The 24776-nt window shown below is 43.6% G+C and overlaps 1 protein-coding gene across 1 annotated transcript in view; it reads right to left on the bottom strand.

Moving 5' to 3' along the window:
- Positions 1–5248: 5248 nt before the first annotated feature.
- LOC117368880 overlaps positions 5249–24776 on the bottom strand; it is a 499867-nt gene continuing 480339 nt past the window's right edge. Inside the window, exons 57-59 of the mRNA XM_033962624.1 lie at positions 23036–24247; positions 17794–17847; positions 5249–5283 (exon numbers count right to left, since the gene is read on the bottom strand). Of these exons, the coding sequence (XP_033818515.1) occupies positions 5249–5283; positions 17794–17847; positions 23036–24247 (1301 nt within the window). The remainder of the gene's footprint in view (positions 5284–17793; positions 17848–23035; positions 24248–24776) is intronic.

Below are 24776 nucleotides of genomic sequence, written 5' to 3'. Positions count from 1 at the left end.
AGACATTTGGAGCATTGAGATAAAGCAGCAGATTTCTGCTACTCAATGGCCACGGATATGGATGGAGAATGAGATGTACTGCGTCAGCGTCTATGAGACAAACTTGGTTTTTCCTGGTATATAGAATTTTTTAGACCCCTGTTTGTTTACAAAAGTTGGATAGTTCAAAGTCTAATAGATGCTGGCTCTGTCATCTTGAAATAGGGACACCGGATCACTTATTGTTTTATTGTCCCTTGATACTCAACTTTTGGAAGTCTATCTCAGATAAAATTAATAGGATATTGGAAACTTCTATTCCACTGTCATATGACATTGTTTTATTTGGGACTTTTGTTACAACCTATGAGTCCAATTAATGCAAGCAAGAACAGACTTATTATTATTATGACAGGGGTAGCTATGCAATTAATAACAAAAAATTGGAAAACCTGGGAAAGACTGAACTTCAACTTTTGGTGGGAAACCCTGTGTCAATTTTATAGATATGCGAGAATGAATTCTGAACTGGGACATCATAAAAAATTTAAAGAGACTTGGGGTCCATTAGCGGAATTTGTAAAAACTGATTGAATACATAAACCTTTGATTCCTAATTGACCTTCACACACATCCAGGGAGGGAGAAATGTACTTTATATTATTACTTGTTTGGATGTAAATGCTGATTATTATATTACTTGATTATATATTCTTTACACTTTTGTATTTGATTTGGAAATTAATAAAGAATTACAAATAAAAAAAAAATAATTCTAGATCTCACAATCCTACAATGCTAGTTAGTTACCAAAATTACTTTTATAATGTATGTCAGCAGTACTTAAAATCTAAAATATTGTTGTCTAAGAAGTTAAAGCATAACCATACTGAAATGAAAACAATAATGTTTGAAATCTGAAAACCACAACAGTAAAGACTGAATACTAACCTGGACCCTCCTTAGGTGCTGGTAGGGGCACTGAAAATAAAAGGGTTGGTTTACAACAATGGTCTTCAAATTTTTTATCTAAGCACATAGCATAAGAAGTATTTCTTTCCAGATAGATTTGCAAGGGTACCAGGCCGCCAAGTGGTACAAATTAATATCTGAATATTTGGGAAAAGTCCCCCACCTAAAACAAGCCTAAAAGACATTTGGAGCATTGAGATAAAGCAGCAGATTTCTGCTACTCAATGGCCACAGATTTGGATGGAGAATGAGATGTACCGCAGTGTTCTTCAACCACCGATCCATGGACCAGTGCCGGTCCACAGATATTTCCTGCCAGTCCACAGGGCTAGCATGTGCATCAGGCCCAAAACAGTGTTCTTCAACAGCCGGTCCACGGTCCTATCGATGCGACATTATCTTCGAGCCAGCTCCCGCTTCGTAACTGATTCAGTGCACAAAGCCACGGACAGTGGCTCCTACAGGCATCCTGCACCTGAACCGGAAGCCATCTCTCTGACGTTGCAACGTCAGAGGGAAGACTTCCAGATGAGGCACGGGACGTGCAAGGTGCAATTAGTACTATTATGGGGGCGGGGTCTGAGGTGGAGATGGGCGAGGTCTGGCCCATGACTTAGCCCAGTGTTCTTCAACTGCCGGTCCATGGACCGATGCCGGTCCACAGAATAATTATTTTATTTCTGCCGGTCCATAGGTGTAAAAAGGTTGAAAAACACTGATGTACTGCGTCAGCGTCTATGAGACAAACTTGGTTTTTCCTGTTATATAAAATTTTTTAGACCCCTGTTTGTTTACAAAAGTTGGATAGTTCAAAGTCTAATAGATGCTGGCTCTTTCATCTTGAAATAGGGACACCGGATCACTTATTGTTTTATTGTCCCTTGATACTCAACTTTTGGAAGTATATCTGGGGTAAAATTAATAGGATATTGGAAACTTCTATCCCACTGTCATATGACATTGTTTTATTTGGGACTTTTGTTACAACCTATGAGTCCAATTAATGCAAGCAAGAACAGACTTATTATTATTATGACAGGAGTAGCTATGCAGTTAATAACAAAAAATTGGAAAACCTGGGACAGACTGAACTTCAACTTTTGGTGGGAAACCCTGTGTCAATTTTATAGATATGCGAGAATGAATTCTGAACTGGGACATCATAAAAAATTTAAAGAGACTTGGGGTCCATTAGCGGAATTTGTAAAAACTGATTGAATACATAAACCTTAGATTCCTAATTGACCATCACACACATCCAGGGAGGGAGAAATGTACTTTATATTATTACTTGTTTGGATGTAAATGCTGATTATTATATTACTTGATTATATATTCTTTACACTTTTGTATTTGATTTGGAAATTAATAAAGAATTACAAATAAAAAAAATAATAATTCTAGATCTCACAATCCTACAATGCTAGTTAGTTTCCAAAATTACTTTTATAATGTATGTCAGCAGTACTTAAAATCTAAAATATTGTTGTCTAAGAAGTTAAAGCATAACCATACTAAAATGAAAACAATAATGTTTGAAATCTGAAAATCACAACAGTAAAGACTGAATACTAACCTGGACCCTCCTTAGGTGCTGGTAGGGGCACTGAAAATAAAAGGGCTGGTTTATAACAATGGTCTTCAAATTTTTTATCTAAGCACATAGCATAAGAAGTATTTCTTTCCAGATAGATTTGCAAGGGTACCAGGCCGCCAAGTGGTACAAATTAATATCTGAATATTTGGGAAAAGTCCCCCACCTAAAACAAGCCTAAAAGACATTTGGAGCATTGAGATAAAGCAGCAGATTTCTGCTACTCAATGGCCACAGATTTGGATGGAGAATGAGATGTACCGCAGTGTTCTTCAACCACCGATCCATGAACCAGTGCCGGTCCACAGATATTTCCTGCCGGTCCACAGGGCCAGCATGTGCATAAGGCCCAAAACAGTGTTCTTCAACAGCCGGTCCACGGTCCTATCGATGCGACATTATCTACGAGCCAGCTCCCGCTTCGTAACTGATTCAGTGCACAAAGCCACGGACAGTGGCTCCTACAGGCATCCTGCACCTGAACCGGAAGCCATCTCTCTGACGTTGCAACGTCAGAGGGAAGATTTCCAGATGAGGCACGGGACGTGCAAGGTGCAATTAGTACTATTATGGGGGCGGGGTCTGAGGTGGAGATGGGCGAGGTCTGGCCCATGACTTAGCCCAGTGTTCTTCAACCGCCGGTCCACGGACTGATGCCGGTCCACAGAATAATTATTTTATTTCTGCCGGTCCATAGGTGTAAAAAGGTTGAAAAACACTGATGTACTGCGTCAGCGTCTATGAGACAAACTTGTTTTTTCCTGTTATACAGAATTTTTTAGACCCCTGTTTGTTTACAAAAGTTGGATAGTTCAAAGTCTAATAGATGCTGGTTCTGTCATCTTGAAATAAGGACACCGGATCACTTATTGTTTTATTGTCCCTTGATACTCAACTTTTGGAAGTCTATCTGAGATAAAATTAATAGGATATTGGAAACTTCTATTCCACTGTCATATGACAATGTTTTATTTGGGACTTTTGTTACAACCTATGAGTCCAATTAATGCAAGAAAGAACAGACTTATTATTATTATGACAGGGGTAGCTATGCAGTTAATAACAAAAAATTGGAAAACCTGGGAAAGACTGAACTTCAACTTTTGGTGGGAAACCCTGTGTCAATTTTATAGATATGCGAGAATGAATTCTGAACTGGGACATCATAAAAAATTTAAAGAGACTTGGGGTCCATTAGCGGAATTTGTAAAAACTGATTGAATACATAAACCTTTGATTTCTAATTGATCTTCACACACATCCAGGGAGGGGGAAATGTACTTTATATTATTACTTGTTTGGATGTAAATGCTGATTATTATATTACTTGATTATGTATTCTTTGCACTTTTGTATTTGATTTGAAAATTAAAAAAGAATTACAAATAAAAAAAAAATAATTCAAGATCTCACAATCTTACAATGCTAGGTGATTTCCAAAATTACTTATATAATGTATGTCAGCAGTACTTAAAATCTAAAATATTGTTGTCTAAGAAGTTAAAGCATAACCATACTGAAATGAAAACAATAATGTTTGAAATCTGAAAATCACAACAGTAAAGACTGAATACTAACCTGGACCCTCCTTAGGTGCTGGTAGGGGCACTGAAAATAAAAGGGTTGGTTTACAACAATGGTCTTCAAATTTTTTATCTAAGCACATAGCATAAGAATTATTTCTTTCCAGATAGATTTGCAAGGGTACCACGCCGCCAAGTGGTACAAATTAATATCTGAATATTTGGGAAAAGTCCCCCACCTAAAACAAGCCTAAAAGACATTTGGAGCATTGAGATAAAGCAGCAGATTTCTGCTACTCAATGGCCACGGATATGGATGGAGAATGAGATGTACTGCGTCAGCGTCTATGAGACAAACTTGGTTTTTCCTGGTATATAGAATTTTTTAGACCCCTGTTTGTTTACAAAAGTTGGATAGTTCAAAGTCTAATAGATGCTGGCTCTGTCATCTTGAAATAGGGACACCGGATCACTTATTGTTTTATTGTCCCTTGATACTCAACTTTTGGAAGTCTATCTCAGATAAAATTAATAGGATATTGGAAACTTCTATTCCACTGTCATATGACATTGTTTTATTTGGGACTTTTGTTACAACCTATGAGTCCAATTAATGCAAGCAAGAACAGACTTATTATTATTATGACAGGGGTAGCTATGCAATTAATAACAAAAAATTGGAAAACCTGGGAAAGACTGAACTTCAACTTTTGGTGGGAAACCCTGTGTCAATTTTATAGATATGCGAGAATGAATTCTGAACTGGGACATCATAAAAAATTTAAAGAGACTTGGGGTCCATTAGCGGAATTTGTAAAAACTGATTGAATACATAAACCTTTGATTCCTAATTGATCTTCACACACATCCAGGGAGGGGGAAATGTACTTTATATTATTACTTGTTTGGATGTAAATGCTGATTATTATATTACTTGATTATATATTCTTTGCACTTTTGTATTTGATTTGAAAATTAAAAAAGAATTACAAATAAAAAAAAAATAATTCAAGATCTCACAATCTTACAATGCTAGGTGATTTCCAAAATTACTTATATAATGTATGTCAGCAGTACTTAAAATCTAAAATATTGTTGTCTAAGAAGTTAAAGCATAACCATACTGAAATGAAAACAATAATGTTTGAAATCTGAAAATCACAACAGTAAAGACTGAATACTAACCTGGACCCTCCTTAGGTGCTGGTAGGGGCACTGAAAATAAAAGGGCTGGTTTTCAACAATGGTCTTCAAATTTTTTATCTAAGCACATAACATAAGAAGCATTTATTTCTAGGCAGATTTGCAAGGGTACCAGGCTGCCAAGTGGTACAAATTAATATCTGAATATTTGGGAACCCCCCCACACCTAAAACAAGCCTAAAAGACATTTGGAGCAATGAGATAAAGCAGCAGATTGCATCAGGCCCAAAGCAGTGTTCTTCAACCGTCGGTCCACGGTCCTATCGATGCAGCATTATCTTCGAGCCAGCTCCCTCTTCCTAACTGATTCAGTGCACAAAGCCATGGACAGTGGCTCCTACAGGCATCTCTCTGACATTTGCGACTTAGCCCAGTGTTCTTCAAACGCCAGTCCACGGACCGATGCTGGTCCACAGAATAATTATTTTATTTCTGCCAGTCCATAGGTGTAAAAAGGTTGAAAAACACTGACTTAGACCATGCTTTACATGCTTTCGGTTATACATGCTGTATGACTCATTCAAAGCCGGCCAACTCCCACCCTCAACACTCCTCCTGAAACAGCCCATTTAGTTTTGGTCGTTTAGAAATATGTCCAAAACCTGTTTTTATTTTCGTCGCCTGGACATATTTTGACAATGTTCGTCTAAGTGTCGACTTAGGTCTGTTTTGGACATTTTTCTGTTTCGATTATGAACCCCGTAGCATAAGAAGCATTTGTTTCTTACAGGCTTGGTGATGAAAATCTTTCATTCCTGGTCAGCTCTAAAAGAGTCTGATTCTGCAGTAACAGAGAGTGCTGCTAACTGCAGTGCTCAAAGGAGGAGCTTAGGGCACAGATTCTGGTGCTCATACAGGGCACTGCCAGTACAAAACCCAGCCCTGCATATCCTCTCTTTCCCAATTTCCCTTACTAAGTCTATCCTCCTCCTTTCCCTAGATTATATTGCATACTCTTTTATACTACTCGCAGCTCCCATTGCTCATATCACCCCTCTTTGCCCCAATCCCATTGGCTACTTCCTGAGGACTTTAGAGCCCTGGGTGAGAAGCTGAGAAGGATGGATGCGCAGATGGTCTTCTCCTCGATCCTCCCAGTGAGGGGCAAGGGTAGAGCCAGGGAGGATCGCATCCAGAGGGCTAACGACTGGCTGTACGGATGGTGCAAGGAGATGAACTTTTGGTTCCTGCACCATGGAGAGTCATTACAAGGACTACAGGGACCGGACGGGCTACACCTGACCAGAAGAGGAAAGAACGTCTTTGGGCACCGACTAGCCCGCCTACTTCACAGGGCTTTAAACTAGGTAAGTTGGGGGAGGGTACAGGCACAATTAACCTACCTGGCGAGCCAAGCTGCTAATACTTTGTTGAGACGGGGGTAAGTAATCATTCCATTTCTGGGTTTGGGTCTGGAGTGGATACACACATTTCCGAATCTGGGGTAGGTTCACATTGTAATTCTGGGTCGGGGGAGAATGTACACATTTACGAGTCTGGGGCAAGTTCACGCTGTAATTCTGGATCTAGGAGGAGTACACACATAGCAAATTGCACTAAAGGAGTCATAGTAGCTCAAGCAGAAATATCCCCACAGAGACATAGCAAACATATAACATGGAGGGCTATGTACGTCAACGCCCAAAGTTTGGGAAACAAAATCCTGGAATTAGAAACAGAAATGAGGAAGGTCGACCTGAATGTGGTGGCGATATCCGAGACCTGGCTCACGGACTCCCACGGCTGGGACATGGTCATACCGGGTTACAACTTGCTTCGCCGTGACAGGGAGGGCAAAATGGGAGGGGGGGTAGAACTTATGCAGGGAAGAGCCCAGTATTCTGCAGCTTCAGTTGTCTGGAGGCTCTGATGTTGCTTCAGAGGCACAGCAAGGCACTCTGCTTTTAATGCACTAAGGCTATGGAGCTCAGCACCGTAGGCCATAGCTGTGCAATAAGAGGCCAGCCAAAGGGAGACTGTAGGAGCTGTGCCTAGTCCTGAGCACATGGCAGAACAGTGAGCGGAGAGTGTGCTAGCAGGAAGAAGCAGAGAGAGGAGCAGAGAAGGCGGTGCTAGCAGGGGAAGAGTCGAGAGCTAACTCCGCCCACCCCTGACGTCACCAGCCAAACTCCCCCCATAAAAGGGGACGAGCCTATGGCGAGCGGCAAAGGCGCTCGTCTTAGCGAGAACGCCTTTGCGAAGAGCCTTATGAAAAGCCAAACTACACAAGACAACGATACCTTAGGGCAACAAGCGGACCTCTCAAACACACTATCCCTTCACCATAATCGTACAGGCTCTCATACTAGCTCACAGACAGCAACCCTCTCAGACATCTCAAACTCTCAGTCTCTCAGACACCCTTATCTTTCAAGCACTAGATACCCCAATCTTCCAACTCTCAGACACCCTAATCTTTCAAAATCTCACACCTGCTCACAGACAGATTTTTCTAATTTTCCTAATTCTCTACCTTACTAACAGGCAGACCTCAATTACAACTCAGCAATGGCAGGGAGGACAAGAAGCGCGAAGTCTACAATCATGACCAGTATTCCAGTCGCTATGGGGATCCAGGAAGCGACCACGGACTGCGTGCAGAAGGAGGAGGACTCAGGATGGTGGACAGAGGTCTCTGTGCAGACCGAGACCATCCCCCAGCGCTACACTACAGTCTCTACACAGACAGAGTAGGCCGCGCAGCTAGATGGAGATCTCATGCAGGAACTAAGGAGCCTCAAGGAGGAGGTGATACGCCTAAGAAGCATCCGAGAGGACAAGGCCTACATCGACGGAGTCGTCCAGGAGCTGTCCCAAATCACCGAGCAGACCCATGACAAGTCCATCCTTGAGACGCCCAAATCATCAGCTTTGAAACCAACAATTGGGATACAGGAAATGGCTAGTGGCACTGACTCCTGGCAGCTGGTGACCTCCTCCACGGGCAAACATAGGAGACCACCCCCCCTTTTTCAATCTCTTCTTCTCCTTCTTCTAACAAACAGGGCAGCTATACATCAACCCCTCAACTCACCCTGCGGAACAGATTCCAGATTCTTCAGGAAGGAACTGCCGATGAGGAACAGGAGCAGGAACAGGAGCAGGCCCAACACACAGCTCCATTTCCAGGGACAACTGACCGGATCCCCCCAAAGAAGCGCAGAGTAATAGTCATCGGGGATTCCATGCCGAGGGGCACCGAGGGACCAATTTGCAGACTGGATATGCAATTTAGGGAGGTCTGCTGTCTGCCTGGAGCCAGGATTACGAGATGTCACCGCCAGTCTGGATAGACTACTCACACCCTGAGACCACTTTCCTATGCTTCCTGTCCACATAGGAACCAATGACACTGCCAGGAACACGCCGGAGACCAACATCAGAGACTTTGGAGCACTGGATGAGAAGCTGAAGCGGACAGGAGCGCAGGTGGTTTTCTCATCGATCCTCCCAGTTAGAGGCAAGGGAAGAGCCAGAGATGAACGTATCCTGAGGACGAACGAGTGGCTACAGGGATGGTGCCGGGATATGAACTTTGGATTCCTAAACCATGGGGAAGCGCTACAAGGACTTCAGGGACCAGAAGGACTCCATCTGACCAGTAGGGGTAAGAACGTCTTCGGACACCGACTAGCCCGCCTGCTTCACAGGGCTTTAAACTAGGTAAGTCGGGGGAGGGTACCCATTCACATATTAGTGCAGAAAGGAATTATCCTGGTGAGGTGAGCCGAAACTCCGCTTCCATGTCCAAGGTAAGTACCCACATTGCAAACAGTTCTTTAGGAGTCACACCGACTCGGGTAGGATACGCCTCACAGGGACTTATGGAGGGTCACAAGATATGGAGGGTCATGTATGTCAATGCACACAGTTTAGGTAACAAAATTCTAGAATTGGAGGCTGAAATAAGGAATGCCGACCTAGATGTGGTGGCAATATCTGAAACTTGGTTCACAGACTCACATGGGTGGGATATGGCTATACTGGGCTATAATCTACTTCGTCAGGACAGAGAGGGCAGGTTAGGAGGGGGGGTTGCTCTATACATTAAAGAGGACATCAAAACCACCAGGATCACAGATGTCAAGTACACCGGGGAGTCCCTCTGGGTAAACCTGGCAAGAGGCAGAGAAAAATGTCTGTATCTAGGTGTGGTATACAGACCCCCAAGACAACTGGAAGACATGGACGCAGAATTAATTGAAGACATAGAGAATATCACTCTACGAGGAGAAGCTGTACTGCTAGGGGACTTCAATATGCCGATGACGACAAACTATGTAATATAGTAAGTGAATGCAGTTTACAGAATTATATGGCGCAGGACCTGCTTACATTGGAAAATTGGTCCTCAACCTGGCAGCTAGGCTTCAATGCTAAGAAATGTAAGGTCATGCACCTTGGAAGCGGAAATCCATGCACACAGTGCAAACTTTAACTAGGACTTCAGCAGAACGAGATTTAGGGGTAATCATTAGTGAAGACATGAAAACTGCCAATCAAGTAGAGAAGGCTTCATCTAAGGCAAGGCAGATATTGGGTTGTATCAATAGAAGTTTCATCAGCCGAAAGCCTGAAGTCATAATGCCGTTGTACAGGGCCATGGTGAGACCTCATCTGGAGTACTGTGTGCAATTCTGGAGGCCACATTACAGTAAAGATGTGCGCAGAATTGAATCGGTTCAGCGGACGGCCAGCAGGATGATCTTGGGGCTCTCGTATGAAGAGAGACTGAACAAATTGCAGCTCTACATTCTTGAGGAACGTAGGGAGAGGGGAGACATGATCAAAACATTTAAGTACCTCACGGAACGTGTCGAAGTGGAAGATGATATTTTCTTTCTCAAGGGACCCTCGGCCACAAGAGGGCACCCGCTCAAACTCAGGGACGGAAAATTTAATGGCGACACCAGAAAGTATTTCTTCACAGAGAGAGTGGTTGATCATTGGAACAAGCTTCCAGTGCAGGTGATCGAGGCAGACAGCGTGCCAGACTTTAAGAATAAATGGGATACCCATGTGGGATCCCTACGAGGGTCAAGATAAGGAAATTGTGTCATTGGGGCATAGACAGGGGGTGGATAAGCAGAGTGGGCAGACTTGATGGGCTGTAGCCCCTTTCTGCCGTCATCTTCTATGTTTCTATGTTATACACCAAAGATGACATTAAAGTCACCAGAATCGCAGAGGTCAGGTACACAGGGGAATCCCTTTGGGTGAATTTGGCCAGGGGGAAGGACAAATGCCTGTATCTTGGTGTAGTATACAGACCCCCAAGACAACTGGAAGACCTAGATATGGAATTAATCGGAGATATAGAGAAAATCACCTTGCATGGGGACACAGTATTGTTAGGTGACTTCAATATGCCTGATGTGGACTGGACCACACTTTCCTCTGCGACCAGCAGCAGCAGAAGGCTATTAGACTCTATTCAGGGAGCAAGACTCAGGCAACTGGTATTGGAGCCAACAAGGGATCGGGCAATACTGGACCTGATACTTACCAATGGAGAAAGTGTGACAGAGGTCTCGATGGCCGACACGTTGGCCTCCAGTGACAACAACATGGTATGGTTCAATCTAAGGAAAGATTTTGCCAAATCTAACACATTAACCAAGGTCCTCAGCTTCAAGGACACCAACTTCGAGGGCATGGGGGATTTCATCCATCAGGCGCTGCTAAACCGAGCAGAAACAGATAATGTAGAAGTAATGTAGTCAACTCTGAAAGCTACCATACAAGAAGCAACCAGCCGCTATATAAAATCGGTAAGTAAATGGCGAAGAAATAATAAGCCACAGTGGTTTTCTGCAGAGATCTCAGACCTCATAAAAGAAAAGAAAAGAGTGTTCATCTCTTAGAAACACTCAGGGAAGCAGGAATCTAGAGAAAACTATCTGACCATGTCAAGAGCCATCAAAACAGCGGTCAGAGAGGCCAAATTCCGAATGGAGGAGAATCTAGCGAAGAACATCAAGAAAGGCGATAAATCCTTCTTCAGATATATTAGTGACAGAAACAGAAACATAGGCGGGATAGTACGCCTTAGGAAACCAGACGGGAACTATGTAGAATCAGACTCCAAAAAAGCTAAACTTTTAAATGAATACTTCTGCTCAGTCTTCACCCCTGAGGCGCCGGGATCAGGCCCTCAGCTGCAGAACAAGGGATAGCTCGGTGGACCCGTTTCGTAATTTCGAGTTTACGCCCAGCACTGTCCATTGTGAGCTGTCTAATCTCAAGGTTAACAAAGCAATGGGGCCAGACAACCTACACCCCAGGGTACTCAGGGAGCTTAGTGACGTCTTGGCGGAACCGCTATCCGCGCTCTTCAATCTCTCCCTTAGTACAGGTAGAGTTCCGTTGAACTGAAAAATGGCTAACATCATTCCACTCCACAAAAAAGGATGCAGGACGGAGGCTGAAAACTACAGACCGGTGAGTCTCACATCAACAGTGAGCAAGCTAATGGAGACTCTAATCAAACGCCAATTGGATACGATCCTGAACAAGGAGAATCTACGAGATACCCGTCAATACGGATTTACCAAGGGGAGGTCCTGCCAATCCAACCTAATCAGCTTCTTTGACTGGGTGACGGGGAAGCTGGATGTTGGGGAGTCCCTGGACATCGTATACTTGGACTTCAGCAAAGCATTCGATATCGTACCACACCACAGGTTGTTGAGCAAGATGAGCTCTATAGGATTGGGAGACACATTGTCAGCATGGGTTGGGGACTGGCTTGGAGGTAGGCTTCAGAGGGTGGTGGTGAATGGCATCCCCTCCGAAACGATGGAAGTGATCAGTGGAGTGCCACAGGGCTCGGTCTTGGGTCCGATCCTTTTCAACATCTTCATAAGGGACTTGGCTGAGGGGCTTCGAGGTAAAATAACGCTATTCGCCGATGACGCCAAACTATGCAATGGAGTAGGCAAGAGCACAACAAAAAAAACCAGTGCATGTCGATAACTCAATGCCTGACAGTATGGCGCACGACCTACTCTTACTGGAGCGCTGGTCCATATCCTGGCAAGTAAGTTTCAATACCGAAAAATGTAAAGTCATGCACCTTGGCAGCCAAAATCCATGCAAGACTTACACCCTTAATGGTGAGATCCTAGCGAGGACTGTAGCAAAACGTGACTTAGGGGTGATCATCAGTGAGGACATGAAGAATGCCAAGCAAGAGGAGAAAGCTTCATATAAGGCAAGACAAATCATAGGTTGTATACGTAGGAGTTTCGTCAGCCGTAAGCCCGAAGTCATTATGCCTTTGTATAGATCCATGGTGAGACCCCATCTGGAATACTGTATACAATTCTGGAGGCCGCATTACCGCAAAGATGTGCTGAGACTTGAGTCGGTTCAGCGAATGGCTACCTGGATGGTCTCGGGACTCAAGGATCTCCCGTATGAGGAACAGATGAATAAATTGCAGCTGTACTCACTTGAGGAACGCAGAGAAAGGGGTGACATGATCGAGACGTTCAAATATCTCACGGGCTGTATTGAGATAGAAGAGGATATCTTCTTTTTCAAGGGCCCTACGGCAACAAGAGGGCATCCGTGGAAAATCAGGGACGGGAAACTACACGGTGACACCAGGAAATACTTCTTCACCGAAAGGGGGGGTTGATCGCTGGAATAATCTTCCGCTACAGGTAATTGAGGCCAGCAGCGTGCCTGATTTTAAGACAAAATGGGATCGTCACGTGGGATCTCTTCACAGGGAAAGGTAGGGGAGGATTATTGCGGTGGGCAGACTTGATGGGCCGTGGCACTTATCTGCCGTCTGTTTCTATGTTTCTATTATACTCTGTTACATCAAATTCTGTTACCTCTAATTTCTAAGAGGCTTTTGGTCACTTTCAGCTATGTGATTCCCATATGGAAGCATTAAAAAAAGTTATTGTGATGATGTACAATTAGGTACAGTAGGTTTGCACAAATGTTAGAACAGTGACGTATTATGGGTACCAAAAGGCTTATTTTTCCTAAGAGAGAAACTAAGTTCCATGTTAGTGCACATTGTTGCTATATGTTGTACTTTTTCTCTTCCCCCTCTAACTGAGTAGCCAGAGTAGGTAAGAGTCAGGGCTGGGGTGACTTCAATGTTCTTAAAAGGACCCAGTCTGACCAGGCCTGTTTCATGGAACAAATTTCCTGTAAGACTGAGCCAAAATAATTAAGGGGATGGAACTCCTCTCATATGAGGATAGGCTCCTCCATAAAAGGTTAGGGCCCTTTAGCTTGTAAAAGAGAAGTTTGAAGGGGGATATGATGGAGGTCTACAATATTATGACTGGTGCAGAAGTTACATGGAAACACCTCTACAACAAATAGAAGGAAATATTTTTTCAGTCAATGAATAGTTAAGCTCTGGAACTCATTGCCAGAGGATGTTGTAACAGCAGTTAGTGTAGCAGGGTTTAAAAAAAATGTTAGAAAAGTTCCTGGAGGAAAAATCCATAGTCTGTTATTGAAACAGACATGGGGGAAAGCACTGCTTGCCCTGGGATCAGTAGCATAGAATGCAGGTACTATTTGGCCAGGTACTTGTGACTCAGACTGGCCTCTATTGTAAACAGGATAACTATCCTTATGTTCTTATAAGGTGTTCAGCAGCTTCTTTTCCTTATTTCCACCACAGCAGGCACTTTGCCAACACAGCATTAATCACACCCAAATACAGGGTATTGAGCTTCTGCATTTGCTCAAGGCTGTCAGATCAAGGCTGTCAGATCCTATCCTTTCTGTAACAGGTTCTCAAGGCTCCACATCAGGTAAAAAGAGTTTTGAGTTGACAAAATGACTTACATACCAGAGGTAAGGAAGAGAAGAGAAGGGAACCACTGAGTACTTTTGGGAGAGAATGAGGGGATGCTAAACATAGATACATTGATTACAGCAACTGTGCCCTCCCCCCCCCAAAAAAAAAAATATATATATATATACTGTACTAAGCAGATGCTTGGCTACCTATTGGATGGGCATACCTTGTTTATTTACTTTTAGTTCCCTTTAAGAAATTTCCCCAATGTAAAAGGACATTTCTGGTTGTACATGCAGTTTCTTGCATGGCTGCTGCAACCTCTTAATGCTATTTTGTGATACTACCACGAGAGATCACAATAGCATTTTGAGATTAGAGCCAGTATGGGCAGAAAGAGACTGTGCATTTCTTCTGTCCACACTAACTCCGGTCTCAAAATGGCTACAGTAACTTCTAGCAGCAGTCTTGCAAGATCATTTATAGAAGTCGTGGCAGCCATTTTGACAATGGAGCAGACATAGGCAGGAGAGGCTGGGGATCACTTCTGACCCAACTATATCACTAGTGTACCAATAGTTTCGAAGTAGGCCTAGGGCAGGGGTGTCCAATGTTGGTCCTCGAGGGCCGCAATCCAGTCGGGTTTTCAGGATTTCCCCGCTGAATATGAAAGCAGTGCATGCACAGAGATCTCATGCATATTCATTGGGGAAATCCTGAAAACCCGACTGGATTGCGGCCCTCGAGGACCGACATTGGACACCCCTGGCCTAGGGTGTTTGTAGATGGGTGGGTCGGTGGTCCAGGAGACAGCTACCTCTTTTTTTTGGGGGGGAGGGGGAGAGAGTGGGGACTACCTCTCTTCAGAGTGAAAGGGAGTCAAAGCTGCTCCTGTTCAAAGAAAGGAGCAAAGGAAGACAGCACAAGTCAGAAAAAAAAGGCATTTTGGGCCAAAACTGAAAAAGGCTTAATATGGGTTTCATGCCAATTTTGGTGCCAAACCAATACCAAAAATTAGCTTGGCATCTGGCATACAATGAATAAGCAATCACAGCTTAAAGGTTGCTGACTTTCCTAGCCAAAGTGAAGGAGACTAGAAATATTACTTACTAGGTAAAGTGCTTGAATGAAGCTAGACCTTCATGAGCTCATCAAGGACAAAATTAAGGACCCAGAACAGATGAATGTCTGAAAGTCCTCTTATAAAATAAGATTGTAAAGATTGTGTGGAAAGTCAGTTTTGATTGACTATTTCAGAGTGGGTGGTAATTTCAGGTAAGTGGAGTCATACAGCATGAATTTGATTGTGAAAGAAAGTGAAAGTAGGAAAGGACTTGTGGCAGGGTGTAATTGACAGAGTTGTGCCTGTTGAATAGTGTTCAGCTTGAAAAACACCCATTTGATTTGGTAGGACTTTTGGGTGGAGATCTATGAGCTAACTTCTTAAGAGTTTTGAAAACAGTCCATGAGCTGCTGCTTCAATCTCCAAGCCATTGAAGACTCAAGAGACTAGAATGGAACAGATGTCGTGTTGCTGAGTTGTTTCAAGTACATAAGAACATATGAATAGCCTTACTAGGTCAGACCAAAGGTCCATCAAGCCCATTCTCACAGTGGCCAATCCAGGTCACTAGTACCTAGCCAAACTAAAGATAAGCAACATTCCATGCTACTGATCCAGGACAAGCAGTGGCTTCCCCCATGTCTTTCTCAATAACAGACTATGGACTTTTGCTGCAGGAAATTGTCCAAACTCTTTCTCTTCTCTGTTTACTTCTCTTCTTTTTATTAACATTTATTGTGGTGTTGAGAAGAAACATAGAGAGCTGCAAGTGTCCTAGAGTATGAAAAATGATAGACTGAGGGGAGGATGGGCCTTTAACAAGCATGGTGAATAAAGGTAATCTGGTCGATATTGTGTATTTGGATTTTTATAAGGCATTTGACAAAAGTACCTCATGAAACACTTCTGAGAAATTTAGAAAGTCATGGGATAGTAGGTAATGTCCTATTATGGATTAAGAGCTGGTTGAACAAAAGCAGAGTACATTTAAATTGTCAGCATTTTCAGTGGAGAAGGGTTAATAGTGGTATTCCCTAGGAGGTCTGTCCAGGGACCGCTGTTTTTAATGTACTGTATTTATCACTAATCTAGAGATGGGAATAACTAGTGAGATAATTAAATTTGCTGATGACACAAAATTGTTTAAAGTTGTTAAATCGCAAGAAGATTGTGAAAAATTGCAAGAGGACCTTGTGAAACTGGGAGACTGGGCATCACAAAGGTAGATGGCATTTAATGTGAGCAAGTGCAAAATGATGCATGTGGGAAAGAGGAACCTGAACTATAGCTACGTGATGCAGCGTTTAAAGTTAGGAATCACTGCCCAGGAAAAGAATCTAGGTGTCAATGTTGAGGATATGTTGAAACCCTCAGATCAGTGTGCATCTGTGGCTAAGAAAGCAGACAGAATGTTAGGAATCATCAGAAAAGGACTAGAGTACAAACATGAAAATGTTATAATGCCTTTCTATCACTCTATGGTATGACTTCACCTCGAATACTGTGTGCAATTTCAGTAGCCGTATCTCAAAAAAGATAGCAGAATTAGAAAATGTACTTTGGTAAGTCAACACAGTCTGCCAGCCATATGTTTCCAAATGGATTTTCAGGGTCATCAGACCGCTAAATGGTATAAATTAATATGTAAATATCTTTCGAAAACACCAAGAGCAAGCTTAAGAGATATTTGGAGCATAGAAACACAGCAGAATATTTCTGCTATTCAATGGTCACGGATGAGTTGTACAGCTTCAATATCTATGAGACAAACCTTGTTTCTGTTATATAGAAGATTTTGGACTCCAGTTCGATTGCAAAAATTGGATAGTACAAAATTTATGTGCTTATAAAATCAATAAAGATTTTAAAAAAAGAAAAAGAAAAGGTACAGAGAAGGGTGAGGAAAATAACACAAGGGATGAGGCAACTTCTCTATGAGGAAAAATACTAGGACATGGTGGCATGCAATGAAGCTGCTAAGTAGAAGATTTAAAACAAACCAGAGAAAATATTTCTTCACTCAGTGGGTACTTAAACTCTGGAACTGGTTAAAGCAGTTGGCTTAGCCTAGTTTTAAAAAGGTTTGGATAATTTCCTAAAACAAACATCCCTAAGGCATCCACTTCTTTTTTCTTAGGATAAGCAGCATAAACTCTGTTTTATTCCTTGGATTTTGCTAGATCCTTGTGACCTGATTCGGTCACTGTTGGAAAAGGATACTGGGCTTGATGGACTTTCAGTCTGTCCCAGTATGGCAACTCTTATGTTCTAACCATGCCAAGAAAAGGCAAAGGCTTCTTCTCAGCTAGAGGAGAGCTCTGTTATATAGGATTTGCTTGCATCACCACTGCTTGTCTGCAGATAAAGACAATTTGTTTTCATTTGTGGATGACATAAAAATCCATAAGAAAGTGTGCAGTCCAGAACAGGTGAAGCTGAAGAAACAGGATGAATGGTTATGTTTTTGGAAAATGTGTTAGTTTAAATCAAGCATTAGTAATCATCTCTGATAATCCAAAGGTCACCAGTCAGTGTCATAACTATAAGGATGTTGAGCAGAGGATAACCAACACTGCACTGGTAACTCATCTGTTTAGCGCTTGATTCTAATGGTCGTATATGCTGTCTTGCCAGCTTTAGATGCTGTCTTAGAGACAGAAATATTACGTTACAAAATACTCACACTGTCCTTTGTCATTTGTTATCATGGGAGCCATCCTTATATGATTCTCAGTAACTGAAAAGAGACAACACATCTTAGGGTCAGTTGTCATCAATTGCTAGTTCTTGAATTAGATGATCATGTTAGAAAGCTACATTTGGTGGGATTTTCAACTAAATTTACCAAAGATACCACAGTTTGAGTTGAAAGATACAACTGATTTGAATAGATTAAGGATCCTAAGGGGATGATTCTACAAGAGTGTGCCAATATATACTGAAGGTGCCTATTCTATAAAAGAAAGTGAGGGCCTACTTTCCTTCATAGAATACCAGCATTAACAGGTTAGATACATGCCTGTAGTTTAGGCAAAAGCATCTATGCCAGCCATTGACGTGGTGTAAGTGCTTATGCCTAAATGCCAAAGATTTGCATGGAATTTATAGTATTTGTAAGTTACATATGTAAGTGTGAGGCCTCCTTTGCTCTGCCAAGACTCCACCTATGTGTACTTCCACCCCAAAATACCCATTACTTAAGATATGTACGTATTTACAGACCAGCATTTAGTTTTTCAGCACTTTTACATGCCTGTGTATGTCCATACATGTGTAAACGTTAATGTTCTAAACTGTTATGCACCTTATAGACACATAAAAGTTTCTGTCTACTTTATAGAAATCCATAAACTACACACTCACATTTATGCAAATGTTACACATATAATTATTTAGCCCAAAACATCCACATTGTGCCCAAAACGTTTTGTAAAATGTTTGATTATAACTGTAAAATGTCCAAGTGCTAATCCCACCTAAAACACGCCTTTAAACATGCCCCTTTAAGATTTAGATGCACTGGAGACAAAATGACTAGAAAGACATCTAGAAAGTCAGTTTTGAAAATGACCACTTGGTCATTTTAGCTAGTAAGTCGTCCATGTGCTGGTTTATGCTGTCTTTTGGATGTCTATCTTTTTTAAACAATGAGCCCCTTATTGTGTATTTACAAGGCGGAGGGACATACATGGGGCAGAGCATGGGTGGAACACAGACAGGGCTCTCATTTACACATGTCAAACCAGGTTACTTACCTATAGTAGCTGTTCTCCGTGGACAACAGAAATTGAATCCTCATGCATAAATGATATTACCAACAGAGAAAATGGTACCCCAGCAACCTTTCTAGAATACCAGCATAACAGGTTGCGGGGTGGTAGAGGTAGGATTAATGTTAGGAAATTCTTTTTCACAGAGAGGGTGGTTGATGCCTGGAATGCCCTCCCGAGGGAGGTGGTGGAAATGAAAGCAGTGATGAAATTCAAAAAAGCGTGGGATGAGCACAAAGAATCTCTAATTAGAAAATGAAGGATATAAATTGAAGAACTAAGGCCGATACTGGGCAGACTTGCATGGTCTGTGTCCCATTTGGTTTAGGATGGACTAGAGAGGGCTTTAACGTGATCTCCAGTAGTTTGGAACGTGAGGACTGTGCTAGTTGGACTTTTACTGTGTGTATCCCATGCACGACAAGATGGTTTGAATAGGCAGGAGTGAGCTTCGACGGCAACTCCAATGATTGGAACTAAAGGGCGGTATCAGACAGGCTTTATGGACTATGGCCAGAAATATCAAAGATAAAAGACAATGTAATTTAATCATGAATGTATAATGCATGTAACTATTGGGTAGACTGGATAGACCGTTCAGGTTCTTATCTGCTGCCATTTACTATGTTAGAAATATTTGGGCTGTCACCTGCTGCAATTGTGTGAGTCTTCTGCAGTCACTTGTATTATTAGCTAGACTGAAGAGGTGGGAAGATTGTGAAGATTCAAGTTCTGTTGTCCTCAGAGAGCCTCCTGCTCCTCTTAATCTCTGATCTTTTTGAGCAACTATAAAATCTCAGGAGGGTTTGTTTTCCTGTCATTGAGCCTCAGGTGCAAGATCATTCTGTCAGCATGAGAAGCACCTCTTACTAGTTGTTCTATCATGGCTGAGCTTTTTCTTGAGGGTGGTAGACCCTCTTTTCTAACTACTCTCCTTCTAGATTTCAGGGATAATCTGAAAGTTTTTTTACCCTGCGTCTACCGTATTTTCACGCAAATAACACGTACCCGTATAAAACGCGCACACGTGTATAGCGCGCAGAAATCACGATGATAAGCACAAAAACTTTGGTATAACGCGCTCACGATTATACCGCGCATGCTGCCCGACTCTCCGTTCACCCCCCCTGACTTCCGTGCACTGCCCCGCCTCTCCGTGCGCTGTCCCGACTCTCCGTTCACCCCCCCTGACTTCCGTGCACTGCCCCGACTTTCCGTGCGCTGTCCCGACTCTCCGTTCACCCCCCCCTGACTTCCGTGCACTGCCCCGACTTTCCGTGCGCTGTCCCGACTCTCCGTTCACCCCCCCTGACTTCCGTGCACTGTCCCCCCTTGAAGGTCTGTCCCCATCCTGAAAGCCTGATGCCCCCCCCCCGACGTCCGATACATCCCTCCACCGAAAGGACCGCCGATTCCCCAACAATATCGGGCCAGGAGGGAGCCCAAATCCTCCTGGCCACGGCGACCCCCTACCCCCACCCCGCACTACATTACGGGCAGGAGGGATCCCAGGCCCTCCTGCCCTCGACGCAAACCCCCCTCCCCCCAACGACCGCCCCCCCAGCCGACCCGCGACCACCCTGGCGACCCCCACGACCCCCCCACCCCCCTTCCCCGTACCTTTGGTAGTTGGGCCAGAAGGGAGCCCAAACCCTCCTGGCCACGGCGACCCCCTAACCCCACCCCGCACTACATTACGGGCAGGAGGGATCCCAGGCCCTCCTGCCCTCGACGCAAACCCCCCTCCCCCCCAACGACCGCCCCCCCCCAAGAACCTCCGACCGCCCCCCCAGCCGACCCGCGACCCCCCTGGCGACCCCCACGACCCCCCCACCCCCCTTCCCCGTACCTTTGGTAGTTGGCCGGACAGACGGGAGCCAAACCCGCCTGTCCGGCAGGCAGCCAACGAAGGAATGAGGCCGGATTGGCCCATCTATCCTAAAGCTCCGCCTACTGGTGGGGCCTAAGGCGCGTGGGCCAATCAGAATAGGCCCTGGAGCCTTAGGTCCCACCTGGGGGCGCGGCCTGAGGCACATGGTCGGGTTGGGCCCATGTGCCTCAGGCCGCGCCCCCAGGTGGGACCTAAGGCTCCAGGGCCTATTCTGATTGGCCCACGCGCCTTAGGCCCCACCAGTAGGCGGAGCTTTAGGATGGATGGGCCAATCCGGCCTCATTCCTTCGTTGGCTGCCTGCCGGACAGGCGGGTTTGGCTCCCGTCTGTCCGGCCAACTACCAAAGGTACGGGGAAGGGGGGTGGGGGGGTCGTGGGGGTCGCCAGGGGGATCGCGGGTCGGCTGGGGGGCGGTCGGAGGTTCTTGGGGGGGGACGGTCGTTGGGGGGGAGGGGGGGTTTGCGTCGAGGGCAGGAGGGCCTGGGATCCCTCCTGCCCGTAATGTAGTGCGGGGTGGGGTTAGGGGGTCGCCATGGCCAGGAGGGTTTGGGCTCCCTTCTGGCCCGATATTGTCGGGAAGTCGGCGGTCCTTCGGGGTGGGGGTGCGAGTGGTCCTGCCGGGGGGGGGGATGTATCGGACGTCGGGGAGTCGGCCGGGCAAGAGGGCTTGGGCTCCCTCTTGCTCCGATCGTGGATGCGGGTGCGGGTGGGAGCGCGTGCGAGCGGTCGTTCGGGGTGGGGGTGCGAGTGGTCCTGCCGGGGGGGGGGGGGATGTATCGGACGTCGGGGAGTCGGCCGGGCAAGAGGGCTTGGGCTCCCTCTTGCTCCGATCGTGGATGCGGGTGCGGGTGGGAGCGCGTGCGAGTGGTCGTTCGGGGTGGGGGTGCGAGTGGTCCTGCTGGGAGGGTGAATCGGGCGTCGGGCGGGGTGGGAACTATGTTTTAAAACTTTTGTATACCGCGCTCACGCATATAACGCGCGAGGGGTATGCGCGGTAGGTAAAAACGTGTATAACGCGCGCGTTATATGCGTGAAAATACGGTAAATAAAAAATGCAGGTCAGGCCCACTTTCTGCAGTGCCAAATGTGCTTTCTAATGCTTCTAGACCCTCCTCAGCTGAGGCTTGGGGGTTTTCAGCTTTTACAGCCCCAAAATCCCTTAGGCTGTCTCCTATTCATCTTTTTTTTCCATGCAGGGCACTCCAAATCCTGCAGCATCTGGGTAGCTTGCTCCATCCAATAACAAATCACTTTACAAATTAACAAATAAAAATAAAACAAAAATTGGACAATAAGATAATACCATTTTATTGGACTAATACATTTTAAAATTAGCTTTCAGAGATCAAACCCTCTTTCCTTAGGTCAGTAAAGTATACTGCTGTTAGAGTATTCTGTCCTGACCTGAGTTAGGAGAATTTGGTCTCTGTATTAAAATTAATCCAATAAAAGGATCACCATTTCTATTTCTAAACACTTATCAACACAGTTGCAATACTATTTTATTCTGAAGCAAAAAAAATTTAAGTTTTGATTATGAGCTCCATAGTGAATAACTTTAAAAGCTATTTCTGTGCATAAAAAAAAAAAGTTTTATGGGATGAACTGGGTTGTTATAAAATTGCCCAGCATTTATGTCTGTAAAAGAATGCACATAAAGCCATTTCCTGTATACTTTTGCCTGTGTCACACACAGACATTTCCAGAAGCAGATTTGAGGGGTGGTTTAGATTTACAGGCATACATTTGAATTTTGAAACCTATGAGCATAAAATAGCAAGTGCAAATGTGTGTATGGGTAGACAATTTTAGAAAGCTGGTATAAATCCTAACACTTTACACAAATGCTAGAAAAGCCCTCTACCCACCCTTGAACCTCCCTTAGCCATGCTCCCTTTTTAAGAATTTGCCTACACATCTTTATCGAATACCAACTAGGAAGATGAACATGTAAATTCAACTTCTTGCCAATTAGCACCAATAATTATTAGTGCCCAACTATCAATGCTAATTGGTTTATTATTCAATTAAACCACATCCACAAATTGGACATGTACTCACATTTGTAGGCACAATTTTAAGTTTGATGTATAGAATTTGGGAATATTACTGTTCTAAAAGAGGCACAACATATGCACCTATGTGCCTTCACAGCCTAGGGACCCTTTAGGGACAAATTTCAGTCTTTGGAAATAGCTGGGTAATGCTACATCCTTCTCAACATAACATTTTCATTTGTTCAGCAGTGTCATGGGTCTACTTACAGCCAGTACACATCACAGGAGGCGCAAAGCTGATTTTATCTGAGAAACCAAAACTCAGGAGTCCAAATGGAAGCGTGGGATGTTGTACAGTAAGAAAACTGGACCTGGTGCCATATTTAATTTCTCCAAAAACATAGTCTGATCCTGCAATGATTTTCCATTGGATTTTGCTTATCAATTGTCCATCAATCAGGAATTTAGAGGTAGCTGAAACCTTGGCTATTATCATTACATAATTGGTAGCTAATAATTGATGTCCAAAGATCATGTAAGATGTACAGTAGGTTGCAACATCAGGAATATCCATTAAGAAAGAATCAAATGTCTTTCCATCCCAAGTCCCTCCAGAACTGTAATATGCTACCTCAATTGCAGTATTGGCCCTGAGAAAGATGGCTTCTGGACCTGTAAATTCAATTCGCATAGCCTGACCAGGTTTCAAATCCTTAGTTCCTCTGCCTGGTCCAATTGAATAATCCAGCTCAGTGTTTTTGCTAGCAATTACTAGCACTACACCGTTTGACTGAAAGGAGAAAGGTGGGATGCAGAAAATGAAACCCCAATTGAAGACTGGTTTGAGCTGTTGATATATATGGTTACATCGAGGGCCCTTGCCAAAACAGCTGTGTCCGCTCAGTACAGCCACAGGCTTCTGAGACACGATTCTAGTACCAGTCAAGTCTTGGGAACTTTGTATCTGGACTACTTCATAAGGCTGTAGATTAATACTCAGTTTGCTCCCAGCAGGGAAAATTTTGTGCTGAAAAGTCACAGGGCCTTGAAGGTATATGTTAATTGTGTTAAGAGAGCCATACGTTGCAACTGTAAATTCTTTCATATTCCCTCCTGGTTCACCACTTGGAGTGACTATATAGTATTCATTGCCTAAATTTTGCACTGGATACATTGCAGCACTAGCAAGAGAGTCTTCTTTATAGTTTATTGACACCAAAATAATTGGATTATTAGCGTTTATTATGATAGATTTTGAGAAGATGCCTGTTTCAGTAAGCTCTACAGGTATGGTTATAGGAACTGATATTGTTTCCATGGGCCCTACAGTGCCATCTCTCTTAAAATTAGTGTTTCTGACAAAGATGGTGAACTGTGTGCCAGGATGGTAGCCAGTGATCAACAGTGTGCAATTGCCTTGAATTTTCTGATTGTAATTAGACATGAAAGCTGCGATGAATTCCGTTCCCATAAGTCCATCTGTAAAAATATAACAGACGTATTCAGAATTTAAAAAAAAGAGTGAGTACTTACATGTAATGCATACATTCAAATAATCTATTCCTTTCTCTCCCAACTTAGAATGAAAGTGTATTTATGTAAAATGTTGCTAAAGAAAAAAATAAAATGATATAAATGGCCAGTAGAGGCTCCCAGCATTTTATACTACTTTTTAGGGCTAGCCAGGCATATGCAAGAACACTTAACTGGATAATGCTGCCATAAAAGCCCAGTTAATAGCTGAAACTAGCTATTTGGTGGGTTTTCCTGGGGTGGAGTCAGCAATTTGCCGTTTAAGTGCAATTTTTAGCAATTCACTGGCTAACATAACACATAAATAGGACCATATACAACACAGTCCTACTTTATAGGATATACATTAGTCAGTTAAGTGCTGTATATCACTTTTAACTGGCCTAGTTTTATTTGGCTATGTATGCCTCCTGAATATTCAAAATGGCCTTGAACTGGTATTGAATATCTGGGCATAAAGGTAGCAGTGGCAAAA

Source organism: Geotrypetes seraphini, chromosome 11 (genome assembly GCF_902459505.1).
Source record: "Geotrypetes seraphini chromosome 11, aGeoSer1.1, whole genome shotgun sequence".
Lineage (NCBI taxonomy): Eukaryota > Metazoa > Chordata > Amphibia > Gymnophiona > Dermophiidae > Geotrypetes > Geotrypetes seraphini.
Note: the sequence above shows the minus strand (reverse complement) of the source record. Positions and strands in the feature narration are given on the sequence as shown.